Source organism: Schistocerca nitens, chromosome 7, assembly GCF_023898315.1.
Source record: "Schistocerca nitens isolate TAMUIC-IGC-003100 chromosome 7, iqSchNite1.1, whole genome shotgun sequence".
Taxonomy (NCBI): Eukaryota; Metazoa; Arthropoda; class Insecta; order Orthoptera; family Acrididae; genus Schistocerca; species Schistocerca nitens.
The window spans coordinates 633992267-634019850 of record NC_064620.1 but is presented as its reverse complement, the minus strand read 5'-3'; the positions used below and the strand labels follow the sequence as shown (position 1 = coordinate 634019850).

The window sequence follows — 27584 nt, the reverse complement described above, 5'->3', positions numbered from 1 at the left end:
GCAGCTCCGCCCTACAGAGCTCAAGATTTTCCGACGCCACTCCGTGAGGTCACGATTTTCATATTGCCCTTCCTGCAGATCCTTTTTCAGATAATCTATCTGGTTGATCGCTCTTCCACTTATATTTCTGTCGTGTTCGTCCCATAAATTCTCTATGTAGTTAAGGTCTGGCGATTCAGGTCGTGTCTCAACAACTTCGCTGGAGTTATAAACAAGACATTCTTTTACAAGGCATAGCTGAACGTCGGTCCAATACCGTGGAAAAATTTCAACGTAGATCTGATTACCAAATCTTCTGCAGACCTGTGCAAATTTCGCACTGGCACGTTGCAGTGAAAGTACTTTCACCCCAGCAGTTGATGAAATACGGCCACACGCCAAAACACACCCACCGCCGTGTTCCAGTGTATGTTGCAAATGTTTAGCCTGCAATCGCAGATCGCCTTGTGGCTTTCGGCACACTATAATCCTTCCGTCCGTTAAAAATGCACTTACTTTTCTCTCGTCACAAAATAAAAAATCATTGCACCACTCTGACACACTGTTAACGTTGTACCTTCTGAACTGGAGCCTTTCGCCTCGGTTCGCTTTGTTAACGCATAGCTTCTTCTTTGTCTGCCTTCCGTGGTGCCATTTTTCTGTGATAAGCCTCAGAGTATTTGATTCAGTTGTTAGCTTAGCACATTCTTGCAGCAGCTGTATTGCAATTTAGTCCCCTTAATCATATGTATGAACAATCATGTTAGTTTTCTTGGTCGCAGTTTTTGAGGGACAGATTGTAGGCGACCTGCCTTCTCAGCGTATCTTAATATCCCCACCCCAAGCGGACTTCAGGTACACTCAGCGAACTAACAGAATCTCCGTCACTGCAACACTTCGAACGGCGAGAGAAGACAAGTTTTCTTTGCTAGAAAAGGATGGTACTGTTCCTGCGTTCCGCTCCAACCTTGTAGTCCGCACGCCAAACTGGTACAGTGACAACAAGGTCGACAACGGGAAAACGGGCGTAGTCGTATCACCACACAGAACGCGCGTTTATACAAAGGAACTCAAATGCTGTTCGTTTGTGGCCTAATATTAAAGATGATTCCTTGTTCATTAATATTTTACAGCTTTTCAGTCACGATTTCTTAATTAACATCTAGTGATATACAGATCCATGGTATCGCAGTGTATCTTTGATACGTAATCACACTCGACTGACATCGAAAATCATTCAAAACAGTGAAGTGGCCACTATCATCAACGACGATTTACTAAAAGTATTCTTGAGCATGTTAAAAGGTCTAATACAATAAATGGCCTTGAGAGAGAAAAGCTTCTGTCCTCAAATGATTTAGGAAGAATCGCTCTTGAGAAACTCAACTTGCGCTTTTGTTGCACGAATCCTGCGAACCGTGGATGGCAGGTCCCATGATATTCGGAAGAGGCTCGGCAAAGTGCCATACTGCAGACTGTCAACGTAGGTCGCCGCATGCGATTGGCTCGAAGACTTCTTTAGTGGGGACGTTTGAGAAAATACACGAGTAAATTTTGCACATGTTACCATTATGTTATTGGCTACGATCTGAATTTTCTTTTCTTTTTGGTTAAATAATCTGACCGGGATTTTGCTGGGCACTTTTAGAAAACTTACTATCGCAAGAGGAACAGTTTCTCATCGGTTATTCTTTCAAAAAGTGGTAGATAATTCTTAGTAATTAGATAAAGAAATCTGTTTACCAGTTTTTTAATATCAATCTTAGAACTATCGCAACAAAGATTTATATGTATAACACACAGCAACTTTTTATTTTATATAAATCTAAATAAACTCGACAGTAATGCTCTTTGAAAAACTTTGTACCACAGATAGTCTGTGCCAAATTTAGCTTTTTATCTGCAGTGATTCAGCAGAAAGTGTTCCTTATACACAGAAAAATGAAAGTTGTGGGAAACGCAGAAAGAAGATTTTATTATCATTCATACCAGAAACAGAATATTATGTTGGCCGTAACAATACTTTTCATCTGTTTGGTCTTCAGGTCGCTCTTTCCGTCTGGCTTGGCCTTTTGGCAATATCGTTCACCGACACTTCAGAACTACCCACATGATCTATCTTCTTCAGTAGGTTTTCAGTGAAGCAAGGCGCATCAAACCCTAGTCTCTGATTCTTTCAGTTGTTATCATCACTGAATACCAGGCAAGCATCATATGAGGAAATTTTAACAACAGTAGATGAGCAAAAGTCTTCGGGCATCTCTTCTAATTGAAATGATTAAAGCTTTCGTTGTGAGTTTTGTGTTCCACCATCTGTACATCTCTAATAAATCGTAATTAATCGCATCGTAAAAGGGGTCTCAGCCTCATATACTCGGTAGATGACTTTTTCGATGTCTGCCTTCGGCAGTGACACAGTACGGACCGTGTTACCTGCCGGCCGCGCTGCGATGCGCGCGCCTGTTTGTTTACGTCGGAGCGGCCTCGCGTGTGCGGTGTTGTGAGTCTAGAACGAGATGGCACACTCGTACAGAAAAACGACTTTGAAGTTCAGTTTTGCGAACGACTATACACGACCAATGGCACACGAGATTGAATGTTTCTTAAGAGAAGAGGTAAAAATCGATCCACAGGAAATCGTGGGAATCAATTTATCGATTGTTTCGAGCGTCGTCTATGTCAAGCTTGTTGACGAGGCTGCTTGCGAAAGACTTCTACAGCGATCACCGAACGGGTATCGTTTCTGTCATGCCGACGGGAATGTTGGTGCGGTTACAGTCGATCACGCGGGAATGGGGATCCGCACTATACGAGTCTTCGAACTTCCGTTTGAGGTCCCGTCTGAACTTGTTACCGACGCCTTTCGACCATACGGTACAGTTCTATCCCATGCGGCCGAAAAATGGACGAGTTTTACCACGTACCCCGTTTTAAATGGGGTTAGACAAATACGAATAGAATTGCGAAAGCACGTCCCCTCTTATTTGTACATAGGAGGTTGTCGAGAGATTATAATCTATGATGGGCAACCTTGCACTTGCTCGGGGTGCGGGAAAGAAGGTCACGTCCGCTCGGAATTCCTCCAGCGACGTTTAGTGCAAACTCCACGGGATGACGTTCAGGCGCCACAACAGATGACTGTCTTATCGCTGACCTTTGTGGAAGCCCTGAGAGGCGACGTGAGGGAGATTTCCGATGGGCACCAGCAGCTGCCCCCTATAGAGAACATGGACACCAACGGACTGGAACTCCGACCACAGCAGACACAGGACACCACACAAGAGACGCAGCTGACGGCCGCCCCAGGCTCATCCGTGGTGGCTGCCAGTGCTTCCACCGAGAGCGTGATAGGCCAGGCCCAAGACGGAGGATACGCAACCCAAACAGCCGATGCGGAAGCAAGGCAACGGAAACAGCGTTCGCCGAAGAGAAGAAAGAAGCGTCGACTGACTTCTGCTGACGATAGCCGTAGTCCCGAGGGGACAGTGGACGACAACGACAGTATCGACCTGAGACCAGTGGATTCAACAGATACCGAGATGACGGTGCAGGAATTACACAGCGACGATAACCTGAACACTCCTTCTGGTGACCGGAAGGCAGAAGTGGAGATGACAATTGTCCAACATCAGAGCGGTGACGACGTTGCCTCCCATCCTTCGACCAGTTCAGGAAATATGCTGGGGGACTGGGCGCAAGAAATGGACCAACAGGAACAGAATGAAAATACGAACGCGACGATTGAGGATAGTCCTGGCCAGAGACCGGGAGGGGTCGAGAAATGTTGTACAATTTAGTGTGGTGAGGAGCGCCGGGGGTGCAGATAGACGCTTAATGACACCGCCCTACAACTGACGAACACACGTCAGGCGTACCGCATTGCAACGATAAACATTAATGGCATTCGGACACCGCTTAAAATCCAAATGCTGAAAGATATGTTACGCGCTGCGGACGTGGATATTGTACTCCTACAAGAAGTGCGTTTCACATCGCCGCCAGAGTTCTACGGCTACGAGGCCCATTATTCAGTGCACGATGAAAGTGGATGCGGTGTGGCGATTCTCACCAGGGAAGGAATAGGACTGGAGGACGTCATGTCTCTCCCTTCGGAACGTGACATACCGATCACTGTCGACGGCGTTCGTTTCATCAATTTATACGCGCCATCTGGCTCCACAAAACGACGAGAAAGGGCGACCTTTTACACCGAAGAGATAGCACCGTTGTTCGCTGGACGCTATGATAACTATATAGTGTGCGGCGACTTTAATTGTGTCGTCGACAAAAAGGACAAAGAACCTCATTATGTGCCATGCATGGAACTGCGTGCGGTGATTACCGAAATGGCGCTTCTGGATACCTGGGAACTGCAGCATGGAGACAGACCGGGTTATACGTTTGTAACGGGACACTCGGCGAGTAGGCTTGATAGAGTGTACGTGACACGAGCTCTACGGACGTCGATACTGGATGCCGAAATCTGGCCAGCGGCTTTTACGGATCATATGGCGAACGTCTGTACGATTTCACTAACGCGTCAGAAGATATGGCGGAGTAAGGGTCACTGGAAAATGAATTTTGCACTTTTACGTGACACTGAATGTCGCCGGTCGATAGAGGCGGCCTGGGAGACCTGCGTTCGCCGCCAACGAGTATACACCTCGGTTCTCCAGTGGTGGATCAGATGCGGAAAACCAACGTTACGGAGAACGTTGATACGATACGGGCAGGACAAATCGCAGTGGAACCGCACAACGGCTGATTTTTATTTTATAGCCCTGATGGAGCTGATGACCCAACAACCATCGCCGGAAAGGCACACGGCCATGCGCAGGATAAAAGCCAAGTTATTACAGCTGACGAGACTAAGAATGGAAGGTATAATGGTCCGGGCGAGATTGGAGGACACAGTTGCTGCCGAAACCCCCTCCATGCACCACGTAGTACGTGAACGCCAACGACGACGCAGGACATTGATCAGGGAACTAATCTCTGAAACTGGCCAGCAAGTTGTGAACCAGCGTGATATTGCGCATGTGTTTACTGACTATTTCCGCCAGTTATATGGACCTGTACAAGTGAACCACGAGACACTACATGATGTCATCTCGGAAATGCCAGATAGAGGACCACCACTAGATGCAGAGACTTTCATCACAGCGATAACAGAGGACGAGCTGACATATGCAATTGCCAGGGGTGCTCCGAACAAGTCCCCAGGACAGGACGGCTTCCCAATTGAATTTTACCGCGCCTTTGCATACCTCATGGGACGGACCTGGATTCAGATGTACAACGAACTCCTGTTACCACAGACTGAGATACCTGCCGAATTCACAGAAGGTATCATCATCCCAATACCCAAACCACGCGGTGGCAGAAGGCCAGGAGATTATAGACCACTCACTCTCTTGAACTGCGACTATAAGATTTTCGCGCGCATCCTTGGGGCTCGCCTGCGGTCTTCAATTTCTGATAGACTCCTCATAGATCAAACTTGCCTGGCGGTAAGAGTAACGTACATACGGCGCTCGGTGACTACCGAGATATCATCGCCTTAGCAGCGGCATGCCGAGTGCGTGGGGCACTCGTCGCTATTTACTTCGATCATGCGTTCGACAGAGTGGATCATACCTTTTTGCATGCGGTGATGGGCAGATTGGGAATCCCACAGGCCTTCATTCTAGTGATCATGCGACTGTTACACGGCGTGCGATCAAAAGTCTCGGTGAATGGGCGGGGCACTGACTACATTGTTATTTCAAGGTCAGTTCGTCAAGGTTGCCCCCTTTCGAAATTTTTGTATGCAATGGCTTTGGAACCCTGTCTATATGGTCTCCGAAGACGGTTGGAGGGAGTGCCGTTGCCACAACTGACCTTTCATTGCCGCGCTTATGCTGACGATGTGATGCTGATGGCACGGACAGGCGAAGAAGTACGTACGGCGTTGGCATGGATACAGCGATACGGGATGGCGGCAGGACGCGTGCTTAATCTACAGAAATCACGCTGCTTGAATGTCGGTCGAGGGTTACAACAGGGGGAGGAAGGCCCGCTCATGTTAGTTAAGACCATAAAATGTCTAGGTATTACGTTCCACACGGATGTGCAGCGGACAGCAGCGGATAACTACCGACGCATATTGAAGCTGATGCGGACAATGGTGCTGTTACAGAAATTAAGAGCGTTGGATATGATTCAGAGGGTGACCTATGTTAACGTATACCTAGCACGAGACTCACTCACGTAGCGCATGTCCTGCCTTTAACGCGCACAATGGCATCACGGATACAAGCAACTTTCGGAACCTACGTGAGTGTGGGACACCTGTTTAAGATCCAATACACAACGCTTACGCTACCACCTGGAGAGGTTGGACTTGGTCTAGTGAACGTATATGAAAAGGCACGGGCGTTATTCGTCAGTACGATTTTCCGACAGTGGCGTGGTCAATTTCGCAATATCTCGGGTGCGTTGGCAGATGTACTAGCGCCCACTTCAATGCTGCCCCCAGACAATGTAGGCCATATTTCACCGAAGCTGTCACATTTCAAGTTTTTTTTTTTTTTTGAGCTTAGCTATGTCAGAGATTCCTTCCCGACAACACAACTACCGACGACGCGAGATGTATACCAACTCTTACTGCGCCGGTGCCCCAGGAATACCCTGGAAATGAAGTACCCAGACAAAAACTGACGACAGATACGGCGCGTTATACGGAACGTTTACCTCCCAACGTCGGTACGCTCAACATGGTATGTGGTGGTAAACAGGAAGTTCGCAACGAATCAACGGCGGCACGCGATTCATTTGGCAGACACTCCACTATGTTTAGGCTGCGCAACAAAAAATGGCTCTGAGCACTATGGGACTTAACTGCTGTGGTCATCAGTCCCCTAGAACTTAGAACTACTTAAACCTAACTAACCTAAGGACATCACACACATCCATGCCCGAGGCAGGATTCGAACCTGCGACCGTAGCGGTCACGCGGTTCCAGACTGTAGGCTGCGCAACAGTGGTCACTGATGAACATCGTTTAGCATGTAGTGGGACGGCTCCAGTGTGGCACTTGGCACAACAGATATTGGCGTTCCTGTTACGCTCCGCCCCTCACAAAATTCCCCCAAGAATCTTATTTTCCGGTCCAAAAAACCAATGCAGTGACATGGGTACGGGGAATGGTGGTGGGCTACGTGTATAACGAATCGGAAAGGGAAAAAATTGATTTTTGGCATTTTCTCCTGGATGGACACACGAAGCTGCAACAGCATAAGAAATATGGGCAAGACTTCGCTAATTACTTGCGACTTATATTTACCGACCCTCCGGCCAGATGGGGTGTGACGGGTGAGAGATGAGATAGACGAAGAAGGCGAGATAGATATCGATCACACTTACGGACCCTTAGTTAATTTCGAGAAGACGACCCAGTCTTACACCAACGTCTGGAGAACGAGTCGATAGATGGCTCTCTTGCTCTATCGAACGTCGGGTCGTGAGCAAGTGTCGCCCCCGACACGAATTTCATTTCATTGCTACAGGAGCATGTTTCTTTTGTATTTGTACTATCTTCAATGTCTTCATGTCTTTCTTTTGGGCATTTTCAGTTTTATTCATTTCCTTAATAAATTAATTTTCTAATTAGCCACTATTTGTCAACATATGGACATTGTAGACACTATTTATACGGTAGTACAACAAATGTTTAAAAAAAAAGGGGGGGGTAGCGAACAAAAAAAAAACACAAAAAAAGTGGTTAGAGCGACAGAATGTCAATCGCAAGGGCCCGGGTTCGATTCCCGGGTGGGTCGGAGATTTTCTCCGCTCACGGACTGGGTGTTACGTTGTCCTAATCATCATCATTTCATCCCCATCGACGCGCAAGTGGCGTCAAATCTAAAGACTTGCACCCGGTGAACGGTCAACCCGACGGGAAGCCCTAGTCACACGACGAAAAGAAAAATGTTGAAAAGTGGGCGTGGCACTCGATATTGGTTCAAGCGAGATGGCTTGTACATCATTTGCAGCGCGAATTCAACTCTAAAAACTGGAGACAATATTTCTAGCATACTACAGAGCTGTGTGGTGACAAAAAAAAATTTCGACATTTTTTACGTATTTGAGGTATACGCGCTTGAGTAACAGCACGCAGTTCGTTGTCTGGGACTGTGAGTGTGCTTCAGGCACGAGGGTATTGTCCCAGGAGCGCCCCAGGGAAGCGGTCTCTAAATACGGCGGGCAGCAGCCTGCAGCTGTTCGCTTACGAGGCCATAGTGTACAGGGGAGTGCTGTCGTCGAGTGACTGTAGGGGGAGGATACGTGATGATTTAGACAGAGTTTCTGTTTGATTTGCTGAGTGGCAGCAGCTTGCTCTAAATGCATAAAAATTTAAGTTAATGTGGATGTGTAGGGAAAACATCGTGTAAGTTCCGATAAAATATTTGTGGTGTGCTTCTTGACAGAATGACGTCGAGTAAATATGTAGGCGTAACGCTGCAAAGGAACACGAAATGGAACGAGCATGTAAGGTCTGTCGAAGGGAAGGCGAAAGGTCGAATTCAGTTTATTGGGAGACTTTTAGGAAATGGCGTACAGAACACTAGTGCGACATATTCTTGAGTACTGCTCCAGCGTTTGGAGCAGGGAGACGTCGAACGAACTCTGAGGCGTGCCGCTAGATTTGTCACCGGTAGGTTCAGTCGACACGCGGGCGCTCCGTGAACTCGAATGAGACACGCTGCAGGGAAGATGATGCCCTTTTCACGGAACGCTGTTGAGGAAGTTTAGAGAAGCGGCATCTGGGGCAGAGTGTAGTGCGGTGCTGGTGCGACCAGCGCACACGTCGCCGAACGATTCGGGATGGTGATTTATCGATTAAACAGTGGACTTTCCGAATACATTGTTGTCTTTTTTTTAATTTTCAACGCCAGTTTAATGTGACCTGATTGTTAAAACCGTTCACAATAACCAGTTTCTGAAATAACCGATTTTTGCTTTTTTATTCCTATTATTCCCTTGATAAACGTAGAAATAGAAGAAAGTTTGAAATATTTTGATTCCCTCGGTTTCAAGGTACACAGAATCAAAATATTAAATGAAAAGCGGTAAAAAAATCTCCAGTATTCTCCTGTTGATTCTAATTTTTTGAAACTCTGCTCAAAAATCATGTTACAGTCCAATGGAGGATCTTACTACTATTCGAGCATTGAAATAGTCGATGCTGAAGTGTGAAAACTGAGGTTGATGACCTATATTTTTGATGTTAATTCGCTCATTTTCAAAAGTTACAAGCAGATAAAAGCATAAATGTAGACACAAGCAATAGATCAGCTAATTTCCATTTTTATTGTGAATTGTGAATGAATTCTGAAGTTTTTTTCTCCTTATGTGATGTCGCAAGTTTGTTGTGGCTCACCCCGTTCTTAATTTCTTAAAGCAAATGAGGCCTTTTACTTGACTGAAACCGCACATCGTAATTACCACACTAGGGATGCTGCCATTCTTTAATACAACTAATTTCCGACATGAGCAGCGAGAAATTACCGTACATACCAAGTGGCGTCGAGGCTCGCGCACTGCATGCACATGCGTAACACTCGGCAGACCGCGCCACACGGTAAACATGGAAATGCCGTGTGGCTAGCGCCTCCAGTCGGGTAAATCGTTCGCCTGGTGCAGGTCTTTCGAGTTGACGCCACTTGGGCGACTTGCACGGCGATGGGGATCAAATGATAAGGACAACACAACACCCAGTCCCTGAGCGGAGAAAATCTCCGTCCCAGCCGGGAATCGAACCCGTGCCGTTAGGTATGACATCCGTCGCGTTGACCACTCCGCTACCAGAGGCGGACGCCACATGGTAACATGTACATTATTGTCTCCGGAAATCTGAAACAATTGTCCCGTCGTGTGTTTCTTGCTCATTCCTGTCGCTATTGTTATTAAAAAATGGTTCAAATGGCTCTAAGCACTATGCGACTTAACTTCTGAGGTCATCAGTCGCCTAGAACTTAGAACCAATTAAACCTAACTAACCTAAGGACATCACACACATCCATGCCCGAGGCAGGATTCGAACCTGCGACCGCAGCGGTAGCCCTGTTCCAGACTGTAGAGCCTAGAAGAGCACGGCCACTCCGGCCGGCTATTGTTATTAAAATACCACTGATCGCTTTCCCCATTTTCTATAATAACACAGTATACGGTCTATCAAAAAGAATCATCCGATTTGGCATTCCTATATTTCTGAAACTAATAAACAAATACAGTGAATTTTGTTTTTTGATGCACGGGAAACTCGACAAGTTTTCTGTCATACATTTTCGTAATTGTTCAATATGGCCACGTTGAGATGCACGGCGTATGTCAATGCGGCACTCAAATTGTTCCCACAATGCAGCGAGCGTGTCTTGAGTTACAGCATCCACAGCTGCTGTTACGCGGTGTCACAGTTCATTCAGTGTTGTTGCTGACGGAGGCCCAAAAACAGAACCTTTTATAAACCCCCACATACACTAACCACGTACAGTCTGGTCCAGTGACGTTGGAGGTCAGTAACATCAGGCTGTTTGCGGAATACTCGGCCGATTCTGTTCGTCACTCTGGGAATGTAGGGTAGAAAGGCCGTACCCGACATTTCTTTTTCTGTTTTGTCACTTCGCCGTGTGTTTGGCTCTGTCACACTTGTAATATAACATAATTTTTGATACACGCTGTATTTCAGAGCTATGGAAATTTTACGAACAAAAATTACTCCTTTTTAAAAAAATATGTATCTAAAAACCAAAAATTTCACCGCTGTTGCTACGGCTAAATGATATTTCAGTTTCTTATCTGGTAGTTGCTAAAAATAAAAAAAAACTTGTCATAACCGAGACCAAACAAATAGCGGAAAATAGTGGTTATTGAGAACCATAATACGGGTACCGGTTGTAACCGGTCTGTTTTTCGCATCGTTGCTAATAGTTGAGATGAAAGGGCAAGAGAGAGAGGTGGGCGGGGGCGGAGGGCAGGCTGTGCGGCAGCCGCTTTCCCCTTAGCCAGTGTGGAGGAGGTGTGAGACTGAGTGCCGGTGTGGTGGGTGTGTGGGCCAGGTCACGGACACCAACGACAACCCGCCCGTCTTCCCCGAGGCGGCCTACTCGTTCGACATGCCGGAGAGCGCGGTGCGGGGCGCGCGCGTCGGCGAGGTGTGCGCCAGAGACCTCGACCAGGGCGTCAACGGCCACATCAGCTACAGCGTCGTCTCCGACTGGGCCAACGACGTGTTCTCGCTGCACCCGCAGACCGGCGTCTTCACGCTCACCGCCAGGCTCGACTACGAGGAGGTGAGTGAGTGCCGCCGGCCGCTGCTGCGCGCCACCCCGCAACCTGTCCCCACTTCCCGAGCACTGCACCCGACCTCGCTGGAGAAACCCAGTCCTGTAAGCCCTCCCTTCCTCCTCGGTCGCAGCTCGTGGTCTTTTGACCTTCACCAGTCACATTCCGTCCTGGGATGGAGAGGGGAGAGGAGGGGAGGGGGCTGCGCTAGGAGATGTTAAGTAAAAACCAAAATTTAACGTTTGGAGTGCAGATCGGCGATTGGTGTCTCGTTCCTCGTGCAACAGTGGTTGTCCCCAATTACCCGAACGACTCCTCATCGAACACCTACTCAACTGCTCGTCTTTCCCTACGTGGGATACTTCCCGCAAGCGAAGACGAACTCTGTGAGGTGGATTTGTGGACAAGCAGCATACTTCTTGTTTGCTGATGGCGAGAAAAGTATCCTAGGCTTTTGGCAGTTCCTCAATGAACGCCATTGTGCAGTTGTCCGCAATCCAGATTACAGGCAAGTTTTCTCCAGTTTCCTGGAGCTGGGGTGTTCCTGTAATGAACAGTTGATCCCTGCCTCTTCCACACTTAGAACCGATATATTCACTTGCAATCGGAATGTCCTTCTCGGGAACACTTTACGCCGATAGTCTCAATTAGACTGACGTACCGCTGCGGCCTCCTGGTCGTGTGGCGCCGGTTCCCTGATATTCTCGGCAGTATTAATGACAAAAATAAATAAATAAATAACCGTAAAAACAAAAGAACGAAAAGAAAAATAAAGAAATAACCGGTGTTCATTGTACCTCTAGTCCAAGTTCCCTACGCTTTCCTTGGTTACTGGAGCGTGGGCCACCCCTCGGGTCGCGATCCATGCCCACTTTGCTCCCACCCCTCCGTTTGGGTGCCGGGAAAGTTCCTTTCAAAGAAAAACCGTGCTTTGCGTTCGCGCTTCGTGTAAAAATAAATAAATAAATAAATAAAAGTGTCTAGCGTTGCTTCCTTCCCGGTTGGGGATTTTCTCTGCCCGGGGACTGGGTGTTTGTGTTGGACTCATCATTTCATCATCATTCGTGACGGTGGCTGGACTGGACTGTGTAAAGACTGGGAAATTGTACGGGCTCTGGTAACCGCGCAGTTGAGCGCCCCACAAACCAAACAGCATCCCCCTTCCTCTCTCTTCATATTCTTCCCCCCCCCCTCCCCTCCCTCGTCCTCTCTCCACATCCTTCGTTATGTGTCAGAATCCATGTAACGTGTCTGTACAACGAAAAACCACTCAAAATTTGCGAATTTTACTTTTTTTCTTTTTAACTCGATGACTAGTTTCGGGCCGAGAGCACTTTTCAGATCACCGTAACATGGTCAAAAATAGTATTTCCGAAGATGTGAATACCGTGTCAAAAATGTTCAACTAACAGTTAAATGCATGAAGATAACGTGTATTACTGTAGCCTGCTCGGACACCTCTGAAACGCTAGCGCGCATGCAGCAATTGTTGCATAGCACATTGTTATCTGTATGTACGTTTTTGACACGGTTTCCACGTCTCCAGAAATAAAATTTTTGACTATGATACGATCAAACGACTCGCACTAGAATTCTGCAACAAACATCGCCGACGTTGTAATTCATCCTGAATTTAAATTGTTAATGTCAATAAGCATTGTTCCGTCTAAAAAAGTGTATGTTTACGAAAAATACTCTTTCTAAACATTGTTAAATCTGTTGATTGCCTAACAGTTTTTGGAAATTTATGGTAAGTTCCTGTGGGACCAAACCGCTAATGTCATCGGTCCCTGGGCTTGCACACTACTTAAAATAATTTAAACTAACCTGCGCTAAGTACAACGTACACACCCACGCGTCTTGGCTAACAATAGGAGCCCGTCAGTGCCAATCCAGTCTGTCAAAATCGCATATCTATAGCACTTCCCATTCCGCAATACTGGCGGAGCGGGCTTTAGGTGATTCACCCGGTACACTTCGCGTAAATGTAATGTATTTTTTCGTTCGCATTTTCGTTTTCACGCAGCTCAGTGTTCAAGACGTATCCCCTGAGCTACGTGACGTACAATGACACAGTTTTGCGGGCACATCCAGTGCTACCTGTGGACACTGCGTACGATATGTATTGCGGAAGTATGTAGCAGTGAAGAAGTAATAAATTAAAACGCCGCGTATGACATGGCAGTTTCCTACCCATGTCTCTGGTTATGACATCATCTCTTGAACTATGTGTCGCCCTATTATATAATTTCGCAAGTGCCTTCAGCGGTATAAATGAATACTGTCTGCAAAATGTGTTGCTAACAGACGTATTAGTAAAGGAGTGATAAACTGAAAGGCCTCCCCGATGCGGCTGTTGTAGTGCACGGATAGCCAAAGTGTAATTACCGATAAACTCTTTCTACTGTCATCATTCTGTGAGTGATGTGAGTGAGAAAATTTCTCTGAGCGGTTTGAAATTTTGTGTACTGTTATTTGCAAGCAACTAAATGCTTTCATTGTCGAATGCTGGATAAATATAATCAAGCTTTTTTTTTCACGTCCACATCTTTGAGATGTAGGTGGTTCTTATCGCTACAGAGGTTCTGCACAGACAGTTAGTGGTATGTGTACCGTGCTCGGTTCAAGTCCACCCAGTAGTTTAGGAGGAGGTGTGAAATACATTTATACATACAGTACAGACACAGGTACACTTTTATAATATGTATCCATGTACGGATTCTTCAGTCAGAAACACGGATATACAGATTGACAATCGAATCAATAAGATGAATAATTAGACTGGGAAAAAACAACTTCTCCGGATCACACTTGCGTCTAACTACTCAACATCGGGGCATTCAGGGTAGCACGGAAGATGTCGTCCTCTGCGTAGGATGTGGGGCACGGAAGGTTTCTGAAACGTGTCGCACGTTTTGTAGTTTACTGTAGTCCTCGTACTCAGTACGAGTCATCGACGTTAAAGGCCCATTTCTCCGTACTGTCCTCGGATATTCGCATTCCGGGTCGTGATCTGCGGCAACCAGCTTTCACTACGTGCAGTGTCTAGTCGCTGTGCTTTCTCCTCCCACACGGGCAGCGTCAGCCTCGGCCCTCCGCACTCTGCGTGGCTGTGGCTGCCTACTGGGGGAGGGAGGCTCGCGGCAACCAGCAGTCCGTCGGCAAATCCGTGGGCCAGGCGCGCCGGCGCTCGGGGAAGTGACCTGTGCTCGGAGAACCCGGCAGCTGCCGACAGCCAGCCGTGGCTTACGTCGACTGTCTTCGTGTGGCATTAGTTACCACTGTGGGTGTAGTTTGTAGATTCAGTTATATACTTAGTTATTCACAAGTTATCGAGAAGTGTACTATGTGGCAAGAAAATGTGCGCAATACGACGAAGAGGTATTTGTGGACTAAACAGCATCTCGTCACCTACGACGTAATTACGGCTTGTGTTAAAGAAACGGCAGAGAAAGAACTGTTGGCTAATATTTCCAGTCTCAGTCAAACGGCTTTAAACGAAGGCCAGCCTTGCCACAATAGGATGCATGACTAACAAATCATTATAGATAGCTTTAAAAAGCTGGTGAATTACAAATCATCGATGGCTTTTATACACATCCAAAGTAGGCCGAAATTACGCAAATTATTTATTGCTGTAGAACAAAAAATTAATTTCCCTCGGCAGAAAGATGTTTTGCGCGAAACACTGCGTGAAATGGGAGTTATGTGGAAGTGATTTGTAAGTAAAAAAATAACGTATGTAATTGACTGCCGCTGCAAAAGCTTGATACAATTAAGGAGATTCAGAGAGCAGAGCAGGAAGTTCCTTTATACCGACGAAGTCTGTGTGAGCAACGACGTTACTCACAGAAAATGGTGGCAGGGTCCTGGGATTGACGACATCATCGACAATGTCAGTCGAGACAACAGAGTTATTTTGGTGAATATTAAAGCTAATGCTCTGTTCTTACACAACGTACAGTTAATTTATAAGGCGGATTGTGCTTCAGCTTTTTGACAACTGACACTGCACTCAATATTCGATATGGCTAATAATGTCTTCTCCAGACATAATAACTTTATCTCGGAACTCTTCCCTTTGGACCGTGTTTGCATGTCATCTGCAACTATGTGAGCGGCTGCTAGTAAAGAAATACTAAAAGGTAAACTTACGTACGTCAGCGCTATACCCTTGGGGTTGGGCTAGTGTTGTGGAATACAGTTTTGATGTGTATTCGGCTCGCGACACACGTGAACAGGAAGATGTCTTAATGTTCTGGATCATAAACAAGTGCGAAATTTTTGTATTGCTGTGTATAGAATCAGCTACATGCATCCAACGAACGTGAATGCACGAATAACTGAGTAACAGCCCATTACACACCAAAACTGTATTCCAGAACACTATCCCAACTACAAGTGTATAACGCTGACATTCGTAAGTTCACCTTTTAGTATTTGTTTACTAGCAGCCGCTCACATAGTTGCAGATGACATGATATACGCTGAGAAAACAACGGCGACAGAAGAAGCACAGAAAATATGCCGCAAACAGCGACAGTAATTCTTCAAAGCATACCATAACATACATAACATACAATAAATAAGATAGTATCCATAAGAAACTGTATTTCAAAAAACGAAGAGTAAAAATGAAATGATGTGTTACTGTGTTCGTGTAAATATGCTATTTTCTTAGATTTTCTTAGATTTAAAGAGCCCAGTGAGGATGGTGATGATTGTCGCCGAAACTAGTTCGGGGAACAAATAAGAAAAAAAAAAGTTGTTTTGCTTCAAGGCGGACTCACAATGATGAAAAACTCGCTCGATTCGCACTAATATACAGCACGAGAAATTACAAATTCCCCGTTACTTTTTGAACACTTCTCATATAGTAAGAATTGTCGAGTTTGATTGCAGCCCTTCAAAGCAAATTTATACATCTTAACGGAAATACAAAGTAATATGACGTTTTAGCCATCAGTTTTGGAGGACATAGTAGATGGACTTGCATTGAGATGACGTCGGTTTCTGTTTTACAGTTACTGCAGTTACATGAATTCTGACGTACGGCTTCCGTTCCCTCGTTAATGCAACTTGCCCTACAATGTTGTGTTTCTGAAGGAAGTAATCGTTTTCCGCGTATTTGTGCACTGCGCCATTACAAACATAGAGAGGGCGCCGCTGCAGGGCAGGTGCGACGTCGGGGAGCCTGCGGTGCTGGTGTAGGGCTCGCTGGAGGCTGCCGGTTCGCGTTGTCCTCACAGCAGTTCTGTCAAGCATTACTCCCAGCTATTGTGGAAGCGTGACAGTGCCGGTATTCAGTAAGAACATTTAATCACTACTGATTCAGTTGGAATGTCGCCTAGACATTGCCTGGAACACTGAGAAGCTCAGTGGCCGTCTGAGTACAAAGAGGAACAAGTGGAGCCGTCGCTCATCTGTGGGGAGTGCAGAGCCACAGGGGGGAGTGTAGGCCAGCAGAGCAGGGGGGGGAGTGTAGACCAGCAGAGCAGTGGGGGGGAGTGTAGACCAGCAGAGCAGCGGGGGGAGTGTAGGCCAGCAGAGCAGGGGGGGAGTGTGGACCAGCAGAGCAGCGGGGGGAGTGTAGGCCAGCAGAGCAGGGGGGAGTGTAGACCAGCAGAGCAGCGGGGGGAGTGTAGGCCTGCAGAGCAGGGGGGGAGTGTAGACCAGCAGAGCAGCGGGGGGTGGGGAGTGTAGACCAGCAGAGCGGTGGGGGGAGTGTAGACCAGCAGAGCGGCAGGGGGAGTGTAGGCCAGCAGAGTGGCGGGGGGAGTGCAGGTTAGCAGAGCGGCGGGGGGAGTGTAGACCAGCAGAGCAGGGGGGGAGTGTAGACCAGCAGAGCAGCGGGGGAGAGTGTAGACCAGCAGAGCAGCGGGGGGAGTGTAGGCCAGCAGAGCAGGGGGGGAGTGTGGACCAGCAGAGCAGCGGGGGGAGTGTAGGCCAGCAGAGCAGGGGGGAGTGTAGACCAGCAGAGCAGCGGGGGAGTGTAGGCCTGCAGAGCAGGGGAGGAGTGTAGACCAGCAGAGCAGCGGGGGGTGGGGAGTGTAGACCAGCAGAGCAGTGGGGGGAGTGTAGACCAGCAGAGCGGCGGGGGGAGTGTAGGCCAGCAGAGTGGCGGGGGGAGTGCAGGTTAGCAGAGCGGCGGGGGGAGTGTAGACCAGCAGAGCAGCGGGGGGAGTGCAGACCAGCAGAGCAGCAGGGGAGGCGGCGTCTTGTCAGGGTACGCGCTCTGCTCAGTTACCACCCTACCTTCAAACACGCTGAATTCAAAGCAACGGTACAGTTTTTGATCGAGGACTGCCTCTACCTTTCAGAACATATCCTAACACAAAAGTTCTACAAGTGGCCGTGTAGTAAATATGGCTGCATTCACTGTTCTGCCGGTTTACTTTCTCCCCAGACGACCGAGCGAGGTGGCGAAGTGGTTAGCACACTGGACTCGCATTCGGGAGCACAACGGTTCGAGCCCGCAACCGGCCATGCTGATGTAGGTTTCTCTTGATTTCCCTAAATCGCTTAAGGCAAATGCCGGGATGGCTCCTTTGAAAGGGCACGTCAGATTTCCTTCCCTAATGCGATGAGGCCACTGACCTCGCTCTTTGGTCGCTATCCCCCCAAACTAAACGAACAACCAACCGACCGCCCAGTGCAAGTCTTTATTTCATGCCACTTGGGCGACTTGCGTCTCGGTGATGATGACTGACTGGTGTTGTGGGCAACACAAGGTCAAGTGCTGGGAATCGAACCTGGCCTCCCTGCGTGGCAGTCACCAGCGCCGATCACTCTGCTCGGTTAACAGCCGCCACTGGCGCCAGTATGAAGTATTGCCCTCGCCAGTAGAAATGCCTGACAGATGTAGACTTTTCCACCCAATCCGACTCACAGCTCATCCCTTGCTGTTAGTCGGAGAATGTGGTACACGAGCGATGGAGCAGAGACACGTTATTCATCTAACGTAATGCTTTTAACGCGCCAACAGTTGCAAGATATGTATCTTGGCCCCTCGCTCCTCTGGTCTCTTCTTTCTGAGGTCAGCTCCTAAGTGTCGTATACAGCGGCCTCGTCGATGTGGCTGAAGACCTCGAGTAGCGATACCTGCTGTCAACATTTGCTACACGATCCGCGGAATGTTTCGAAGAATTCATAAGTTACTTTGGAGACGAGTGCCGTATTCATCGAAATGTGAAGACGAAACGTGTAACACCTCCTTTAGCAGGTAGGCATGAACAGTAAACTGTGACTTTTAACTCGCTGAGCTAGAACTGCATTTCTTGTTAACTGAAGGCCTTGGATAAAATTTGAGCCCAACTACACGATGACTTAATCGATGAGTATACCCTTCAAATACAGCTGAAGTAATCCGTAGCCACACATTAGCAGTTACCCCGCAGACATCTTACTTGAAAATCCGCGTTCACTGCAATGTTTTGCTTCGATGGGCTTATACCTTCATCCGTATCAGTTTCCACTGTTAAATGTGACGCGCCCAGCATGTAAGCATTCCGCCCAACAAACCGTAGTGAACCCAGCAGATATGAGGCCAATGCGGTGCACCACCGCCTCCGGTCTTGATAACAGCTTCACTTCTCATCACTTAAGATCACGTAATTAGCGGGACGCTGAATGCACGATTCAACCGCTGTTCCAGGCATATCGTGTGTGATTAAGATCGGCTCCTTTAGTGGTCCAGTCGGCGAGCGGAACGGCGCCTGCGTGCTCGTCAGCTTTTCTCAGCTTACGAGGGTTAAAAGTATAGGCCTGCTCACAACGGAGCTGCGCAAGACAGCACAACGCTTGCTCAGCGAGCACGTTGAACCGTGGCCGCGATGTACTGAACCTTGCCTGCTCAGAACTTTCGTAATTCAGCTGACGCGTTCGATTCCGTATAAATTTCGGCCTCACCAGTTAATTATATATTCCACATCAAAAGATAATTTTGCATATACTTTGCAGCGCCAAAGAAACTTTTATAGACATGCGTATTCAGATGCAGAGTTATGTAAACAGGAAGAAAACGGTGCTACGGTCGGCGACTCCTATATAAGACAAGTGTCTGGCGTAGTTGTCAGATCGGTTACTGCTGCTACATTGCCAGGTTATCAAGATTTATGTGAGTTTGAACTTGGTGTTATAGTCGGCGCACGAGCTTTGGGATATCATCTCCGAGGTAGAGATGAAGTGGGGAATTTCCCGTACGACCATCTCACGAGTATGCAGTTGCGGCGGCCGGGAAAAGATCCTGCAAGAACACGACAAACGACGAGTGAAGAGAACTGTTCAGCGTGACAGAAGTGCAACCCTTCCGCGAATTGCTGCGTATTTCAAATATGGGGCATCAGCAAGTATCATCGTGCGAACCATTCAACGAAACATCATCGATATGGGCTGTAGCAGCCGAAGGGCGACTCGTCTGTCCTCGATGACGGCACAACACAAAGCTTTACGCCTCGCCTGGGCCCGTCAACACCGGCATTGGACTGTTGACAACTGGAAACATGTTACCTGGTCGGACGAGTCTCGTTTGAAATTGTATCGAGTGGATGAACGTGTACGGGTATGGAGACAACTTCACGAAGCCATGGACCCCTGAGGACTGTTGAAGCTGGTGGAGGCTCTATTATGGTGAGCGGCGTGTGCAGTTGGAGTGATATGGGACCCCTGGTACGTGTAGATACGACTCTGACAAGTGACACGTACGTAAGCATCCTTTCTGATCACCTGCATTCGTTCGTGACCACCGTGCATGCCGACGGATTTGGGCAGTTCCAGCAGACCAATGCGACACCACACATGTGCAGAATTGCTACAGAGTGGCTCCGGGAACACTCTTCTGAGTTTAAACACTTCCGCTGGCCACCAAACTCCCCAGACATATACATTATTGAACATATCTGGGATGCCTTGCAACGTGCTGTTCGGAAGAGATCTCCGCCTCGTATTGCTCTTACCGGTTTATGGACAGCCCTGCAGCATCCACGGTGTCAAGTCTCTCCAGCACTACTCGAGACATTAGTGGAGTCCGTGCGACGTCGTGTCGAGGCATTTCTGCGTGCTCGTGGGGGCCCTACACGATGTTAGGCAGAAGTACCTGTTTCTTTGGCTCTTCAGTGCGTAAGGGTTCCGTTTTTACAGAGTGAGATACCGAAGCAGCCGTAGTGCGGCGGCGGCGTTGTTCTTTATGTACAGAAAAATAAGTAACCAAGCTTACTGGAGGTTTGTGTTAGCTATTTACAAAGCTAAAAAAAAAAAAACATCGTAAACATAGGTACGAAGCCAAGCCGAGGACCTGCAACCGTGGACAACAAATGACTGGATTTGGGAATCTAGGTCATTAGTGGGGGCTGGGCTCAGTGCCGGTGGAAGTGTCGAGTGAGTACCGGCTGTGCAGCAGGTGGCTGGTGGCAGGTGGCGCGCGGCCGCCTCCCGTCCGCCCCCGGTCACTCTGGCCGCCCCCGGGCTCTGCTTGCTGCGGCCGTCGGCGGTCCGGCGGCGCCGCGACGCAAAAAACGTGCAGCGCCGCGCCGCGCGGAGCACAAAGGCCGCTCTGCCTGCCCGCGTGCCGTAGCTCCGGCGACCGCGTCATAAATTGACGGCCGCGCTTTTTGCTGCCGCACTGCCGCGTGGCCTACTCACTGCTCACCACCCCCCACTCACTAGTCACTGCTCACTACTCACGCCATGCTCTACCTCGCAGTCAAATGTCGTCGCGCGGGACGTGATAGATGTGCACGTGAGGCTGGTTGTCGCGAGTGTAAGTAATATCCCTACCAGTTCATTAATTCAGATTACGAACAACTTCTCGGCCGAGAGCCAGCAGAGTGCTTCCTCTAACAGGGCAGTGCGCGGGTCGAGCTGTTCAGGACCCGCCTGCGGTGTTGGGGAGAGGACGGTGCGGGTGACGAGCAGATGACGCAGCTGTCAGTCTCATCTGCGCGTAGTTTCTTTCGCCAGCCTCGGCCGAAGTGGGACGACTACCGGAGGAAGACAATGTCGACTTAATTCGTCGTAGACGGGAACTAGTAAGTAGGGAAGTGTGCCAGGGGTACTTCCGAGCAATGCACACACGTCCGAAAGTAAATGCTTGTCCCCTGTTTCCCGAGCAGCCCTGCCGAGTTCCGCAGCGTGCACAGCTCGAGCTCGGGGAATCGGCAGGCGTGGCACCGCTAGCTAAGCTCGCCCAATGTCACCGTTCGAGGCGAGGTCTTGTGTTGCTCGTCAGTCTGACCTTGTCGCTCCCTCTCAGGACGTGGCAGGGTCGAGATTTGTGACGTCACAGTGTGGAATCACACGTTCCAGACTATTCCAGGGCGTCAGAGGCAGAATCGGGGGTGTCACGATAAACCTTTCGAACTTATACTAATGAGGTAGTCATAACTCCTTAACGTGCAACGCAGACATGATTTCGTTATGGCGACCGTGATAGTCACCCGCCCTGTGGCGCGAAAATATTAAAATCAATTACGGTGTCACTCAAACTCTTACAAGTAAACCACACGGCATATGCAAGATTTTCAAGCAGAGGTGTTTGTTCTACGAGCGTTTCTATGAATCGTAAAATACATAAAGACGATAAAATAATCGGCAGTGCTCGAGTCTGGCGATTGCTGGTTCGAGTCTCTTTTGGGTCATTACTTTTTACATTTTTTCTTTGTTCAGTTCGAATACATTTGTCATTTAGGTATAAAATTCAACAAAAGTATCCTAATTAACAGACGTTTAGTGCCATTTTTATAAAAAATGCGTCTTCTTATTGCTAATTATATATCGTACACAAAATTCAGTTTTTAACTACCAATATTGTATAAAAACTGTTGCTAAAGATTGTGAAATTTAAAGAAAGGTTATAAATTAATTTTCGTTCTCCATCTTTATGTATTTACACTTCACAGAAATGTTCGTACAACATCCACCTCTGTTTAAAAGTTTACCACAGCCGGGAATCGAACCCGAGCTGTCCTCATGGCAGGCCATCATTCTGCCACAGAGCCACGTAGCCCGTCGAACAAAAATTAACTTTTTTCGTATATGACTTCTCTATTTCACATGCCGTAAATGTAAAAAATATACAAAAATTCGACTGCTTTGCGGTCTTCTTGTTAATTACAAATGTTGAACCTAACGGGACAAGTGTGGGAAAATAGATGTTTTGAGCGGGACATACTAAAATCGTAAATAACATCCACAAAATCACAATAATACTAAAATATACAAAACAAAACAACTGCGAAAGACCATACAATGGTCGTTATCAAAGACGAAAGTAACATAAAATTAGCTTGAATCAACAGTAACTGGTATTAAAATATCACTTGTTTGAAAAGCCCGATACCAGGACAGAGAGGGAAACCAATACCAATACGGAAAGCAAAGCTGCAACACCAATACATTTCCCTAAAAATCCCGACAATTAACAAAACATGGTACCAAATACATATAGACCGATTAGCGGTACAGAAACACAAAAACTTATACCAATAAATATAGACAAAAATCGAGACAATTGATGAAACATGGTAACGAAAACATTGCTGGAGCTTTAGTGTCAAATTCGAAAGCCTAATACCAGTGCAGGGAGCCAGAAACGGATACCATTACAGAAAGTGAAAAGGTGTTACCAATACAGACATCAAAATTTCGCGACACTTAAGAAATACGTGTAGCACCCCTAGACCCAACAAAAGGACGCTAAGGCAACGTCTTTATAACAAATTGTACCGCCATATCTCATACCAGCCGGGCAAGTTATTTCACCAGCGAATAAGTGCTGCTGACGGACCACAAGAAAGTGAAATATCTTCCTCTCTGACAGAGAAGTGAGGCATCACCTGTCTCTATCCTCATTCCGACGTCCTTACAGAAACTTTTGGCATGCGAACATATGCGCGCTCGTTTAGCACGGAACACTGTAAATCCTTCTACCCGGTCCCCCTCTGTGCCGCTTAGCGGGCTCGCAGCTCCACACCCTACTTGGATGTAGTACATCACTTAGGACCTTAGTTTTCCATTTCAGTTCCAGAGCTTTCTGCATATTTTCATTAATGAATAAGTTACACGGTCTCAATTGTTGGGTTTGATCTGAGACAACTTTTCCAAATTTTTCAGAAGTACGGATCATGCCCAGTGTGGTGTCTGTTCCACCTCAGCAACCTTCTTTTCCACTGTGGTAGTACACCCTAAACCCAGCACAGCAGCCGTCCTGTTGTGGGGGGGGGGGGGGGAGGGGGGGCGTCAGGTACCTGCATGGCAGCTGAAAGTACCCTGGCCATGCAGGCGTTGCACTGTTGACGCCTGAAAAAGTTCCTCATGCATGCCAAGGAGTGTGTGCCCTTCGTGACTGGGGCACGGATCTCCGAACAACGGGTTACTGACCAGGTGGCCGTTGCTGAGGCTGGCTGGTCACCGTGGAGAGTACCTCTGTTACCAGTGGCTGGCATCATAGTCGGTAACTTTCATATAAAGCAGATAAAGTTTGCTCCCACTGGTGGTCATACAGCCACAAGAATCTCTTTAGAAGGAAAGAATTTGTTCAACATGGAGGGATACAAACCCAAAATGTTTTCTTCTCTGGTCCCGTGGGAGGAACGTAGGGCTATATCACAAGCAGGGAAATACTCCCCAAATATGTGATTTGCACAAGAACATAGGGCGATTCTTTTTTCGTCACAAAGCCTGTACTCTTCGTAGAGACTATACATGACAAGTCTGGGGCAGTTACAGCCATCTCCAAAATGAAGAAAGGCTCAGTTTTGATGAAACAGCATGCCCTGGCCAATCACAGGCGTTGCTCGCTTCTGACAAACTGGATCATATTCGAGTGATAATCACTCCCCAAAATAGTTTAAACGTGGTTCAAGGTATCATTTTCCTTTGTGACCACCTCTTGCAGTCTGACGATAAGCTATGCACCAATTTGGAGCAACAGGGCATACACTTCGTTTGTCGTGTCCATAAGAATCCAGAGGACAGTAGGGTTGGTAGTGGGGTCTTCTCCTTGGCCTTTGAGAGCGATTCATTGCCTGTGGGATACTGATGTGACATGAAATCATATATTCCGCCCCGCCCCCCCCTCTTTGCGGTGCTTCAAATGAATGCAATTCAGACACGTATATTTGCACTGTGATGCCAGCCCAGTATGTATAGATGTGGATGACCGTTGGATGCGAACATTCATTGGGCTCCTCCCTCACCCCACCCGGACCACCCGTGGAAAGCACCATTCTCCCTGCTCACCAGGCTGCACTGTCTTTCAGAAAGAGAAAAAAATACAGGAATATAAGACTCTGGACAGACTGACATACCAAGAGGCCAAGAAAAAATATGAGCATCTACATGCTGTATTCGTGACAATGTCACGCACTACACCTGTGACGACGTCACCCCCTCTGACTACATCACTCCCATCCCCATTATGCATCCTACAGTGGGTGCTCATGGTCACTCGAGCATGCCTACCTCCCTTCCCTGGCGGTTGATCTAGTTCGTCCTGCTGCTTCCCCCACACCCACTGCATCCCATAGCTGGAGATGAATCACCCTCGTCCTGCTTTTTATGGCAGGAACGGGTCCTTCGGGACACTCCACTCCGAGATTTTTGCCGGTCTGCACAGGGCTTCAAAATCTTCTTCAGTCCCTCCCCCCCCCCCCCTCCCCAAAAAAAAAAAATTGTAATCCAAAACCACTAAGAAGAAGAAAGACAAAAAGATATTTTCCAAGCAAGTTGAAAGAAGTTCCAGTGGCCCCAGTACCACTGGATCTCACATATTCTGTTTCTGTGGCCATGGCAGCAATCCTGGTGGCCCTGAGGCTCCAGATCATAACACACAATTCTTCTCAGATCCTGTGTGTTGATAACATCACCTCTCAACTGGTGACATCAGGTGACCTCAGGACATATCCTTCCTCCTTGGTCCCTTCACGCCCTCACCGAATACCAACAGCACGATCGTTCAGTGCAGTTGTAGTTTTTTTCCACTACTTGGCTGAGCTACAACATCTCTTAAGTTCCTCCCCTGGTTCCTGCATTGCCCTGCAGGAAACTTTGTTTTCAGCAACTGGGACCTCTGCCATTCTTGGCTACTGAGGTTATTTTAAGAATTGTGCTGATTATGATAGGGTGTTGGGCGAAGTTTCCACATACGTTCTGGACTCTGTATATAGCGAACTTGTGCCTTTTGATACAACTTTGGAGACTGTAGCTGTTTAGGTAAGGACATTTCAGGATTTTAGCACCTGTAATTTTTACGGTGATGGTGGAGTGTCTCAGAACATATTGGCTGCATTGGTTTCCTAATGTTGGGTGACTTCAGTGCCCATAATCCTTTGTGTGGTAAAACCACAGTCACTAGCTGTGATAAAGACATCCCCTAGAGATGGACAGCTATCGCCTAGTTAGTCTCATAAATGTTCTCAAACACATGGTTAGCCAGCGGCTGTGTTGACTCCTTGAGTCTCGGACCCTTCTGGCTCCATCCCAGGGTGATTTTCGGATGTCGTTCTCCTGCTGATAATTTAGTTTGCTTGCAGTCTGCCATTCAAACAGCTTTTATCTGATGGCAACACCTTATTGCTGTCTTCTTCGACCTTCAAAAGGCTTATGACATGTCGCTACATCCTCGGTATCTTACTTGAATGGGTTCTCCAGGACCCACGACTGGTTTTTGTCCATAAGTTCTTGTGGCACCACATTTTTCGAGTTCGAGTTGGTGCTTCCAACGCTACCCCCCATATGTTAGAGAATGGGGTCTGGTAGGGCTCTGTATTAAGTGGGCATCAATGGTCTAACCGCAGCTGTAGGTCTTCGTTATTATGCTCCATGTATGCCGACGATTTTTGTGGGTAGTGCTGAACGCTGACTGCAGGGCGCCGTTAGAGAGGAGCAGTCACTGGTCCTTTCCCATGGCATTCACTTCTCAGCCGCCAAGGCTCTCGTTGTGCCTTTCTCTAGCCATTGTACTGTTCATCCACATTCAGTACTTTACCCTGACGACCAATCATTCAGTGCGGTGGAGACTTACCACTGTTTGGGACTGATCTTCGCCACCCAGCGGATGTGCAACGCCCTTCTGCAGTTTGCAAACTCCTGATCCTGTGCCTTGTTGATTATGGGATTCTGGTATAAGGTTCGGTATCGCCCTCAGCATTTCGGTCACTGGACCCGAGACACCACGTGAGATCTGACTTGCAACAGGAATCTTTGAAACTAGCCCAATGAACAGCCTCTCGCCAAGGCAGCTACCCAGTTATGTTGTACATATTTTGCAGCTCTCCTAATATCCAAACCAGAGTGTCCTTTTCCCCAGTAGGGAGATCTCTCTCCTACAACAGAGACCCAGAACTGCGGTGTGCGGTCACAACTGCAGTTCGTCACAATGTCTCCTCTCTGAACTCCAACCCCTCCTCCCCCCCCCCCCCCGCGCCCACTGTTCCCTTTTGTCAGGGAGCAATCGCGTATGCCTCCACGGTGTGCAACATGACCACTGATTTGTCTTTGGACCGAAAGATTCAGTTGACCCTATAGCACTTTCGCCATCTGTTCCTGGCTGTCTCCTCGATGCATTTCCGGGTTTGGAAATGGAATTCACTGGTAGCTAAATGGCCGGTGGACAATCCAGTTCTGCATACACACATGCAATGTGCAGTGAACTACACTCACTGCCAGATGGATGCGGCGACTTCTCTGCTGAAAAGGTGACCATCAAATAAGCTCTCAGCCATACACCAGTAAGATGCTTCTGATGTGCAGCAACCCCTGAGAGTAGTTGGGCAATGGGTCTCCGAGTCCACTTTTGATACCAATTTGATGTCAAATTAATCATGCAAGCTAATTAATTGATGGATCAATTACTCACCCCCCACCCCACCCCCTGGGTTTCCCCCAGCTGGTGTGTAGGCCCCTCAGGGAACACCCGGCCCCCTCCCCTCCCATGATGTAATCCAATTTAGCAGCTCAGAAAAAGTGGTGGGAAATTCAAATTTGTTGATGAGAATATCAAAATTTTTTTGTTCGCTTAGAGTTTCGGAGACCAACTGACATTGTTCATAGCACCAACACCATAGGGCGCTGTTGGCTCTCCCCCAATCCCCTCTCCCCTCCCCCATCTGAAAATTGACGGGAAATGAACTCAATGCTGGGATGCCGGACAGGCCTGAAGTAACTCTTTATTATGTTGTACACAGTGCGGAATACTGATTATTTAAACAATTTCAGTTGTCATTGATCGAGCACTAGACTAGCTCCATCCAGTTTCGTTAGACGCAGCTATATGTTGAGTGGAT

General features: G+C 47.7%; 1 protein-coding gene across 1 annotated transcript in view; it reads left to right on the top strand.

Annotated features, from left to right (window-relative positions):
* The window catches only part of LOC126195803 (cadherin-related tumor suppressor-like), a gene marked incomplete at its 5' end in the record, with an annotated part of 496439 nt that overhangs the window by 54214 nt on the left and 414641 nt on the right, over window positions 1-27584 (top strand). The window contains one exon of the mRNA XM_049934438.1: window positions 11079-11312. Coding sequence (XP_049790395.1) covers window positions 11079-11312 — 234 coding nt within the window. The remainder of the gene's footprint in view (window positions 1-11078; window positions 11313-27584) is intronic.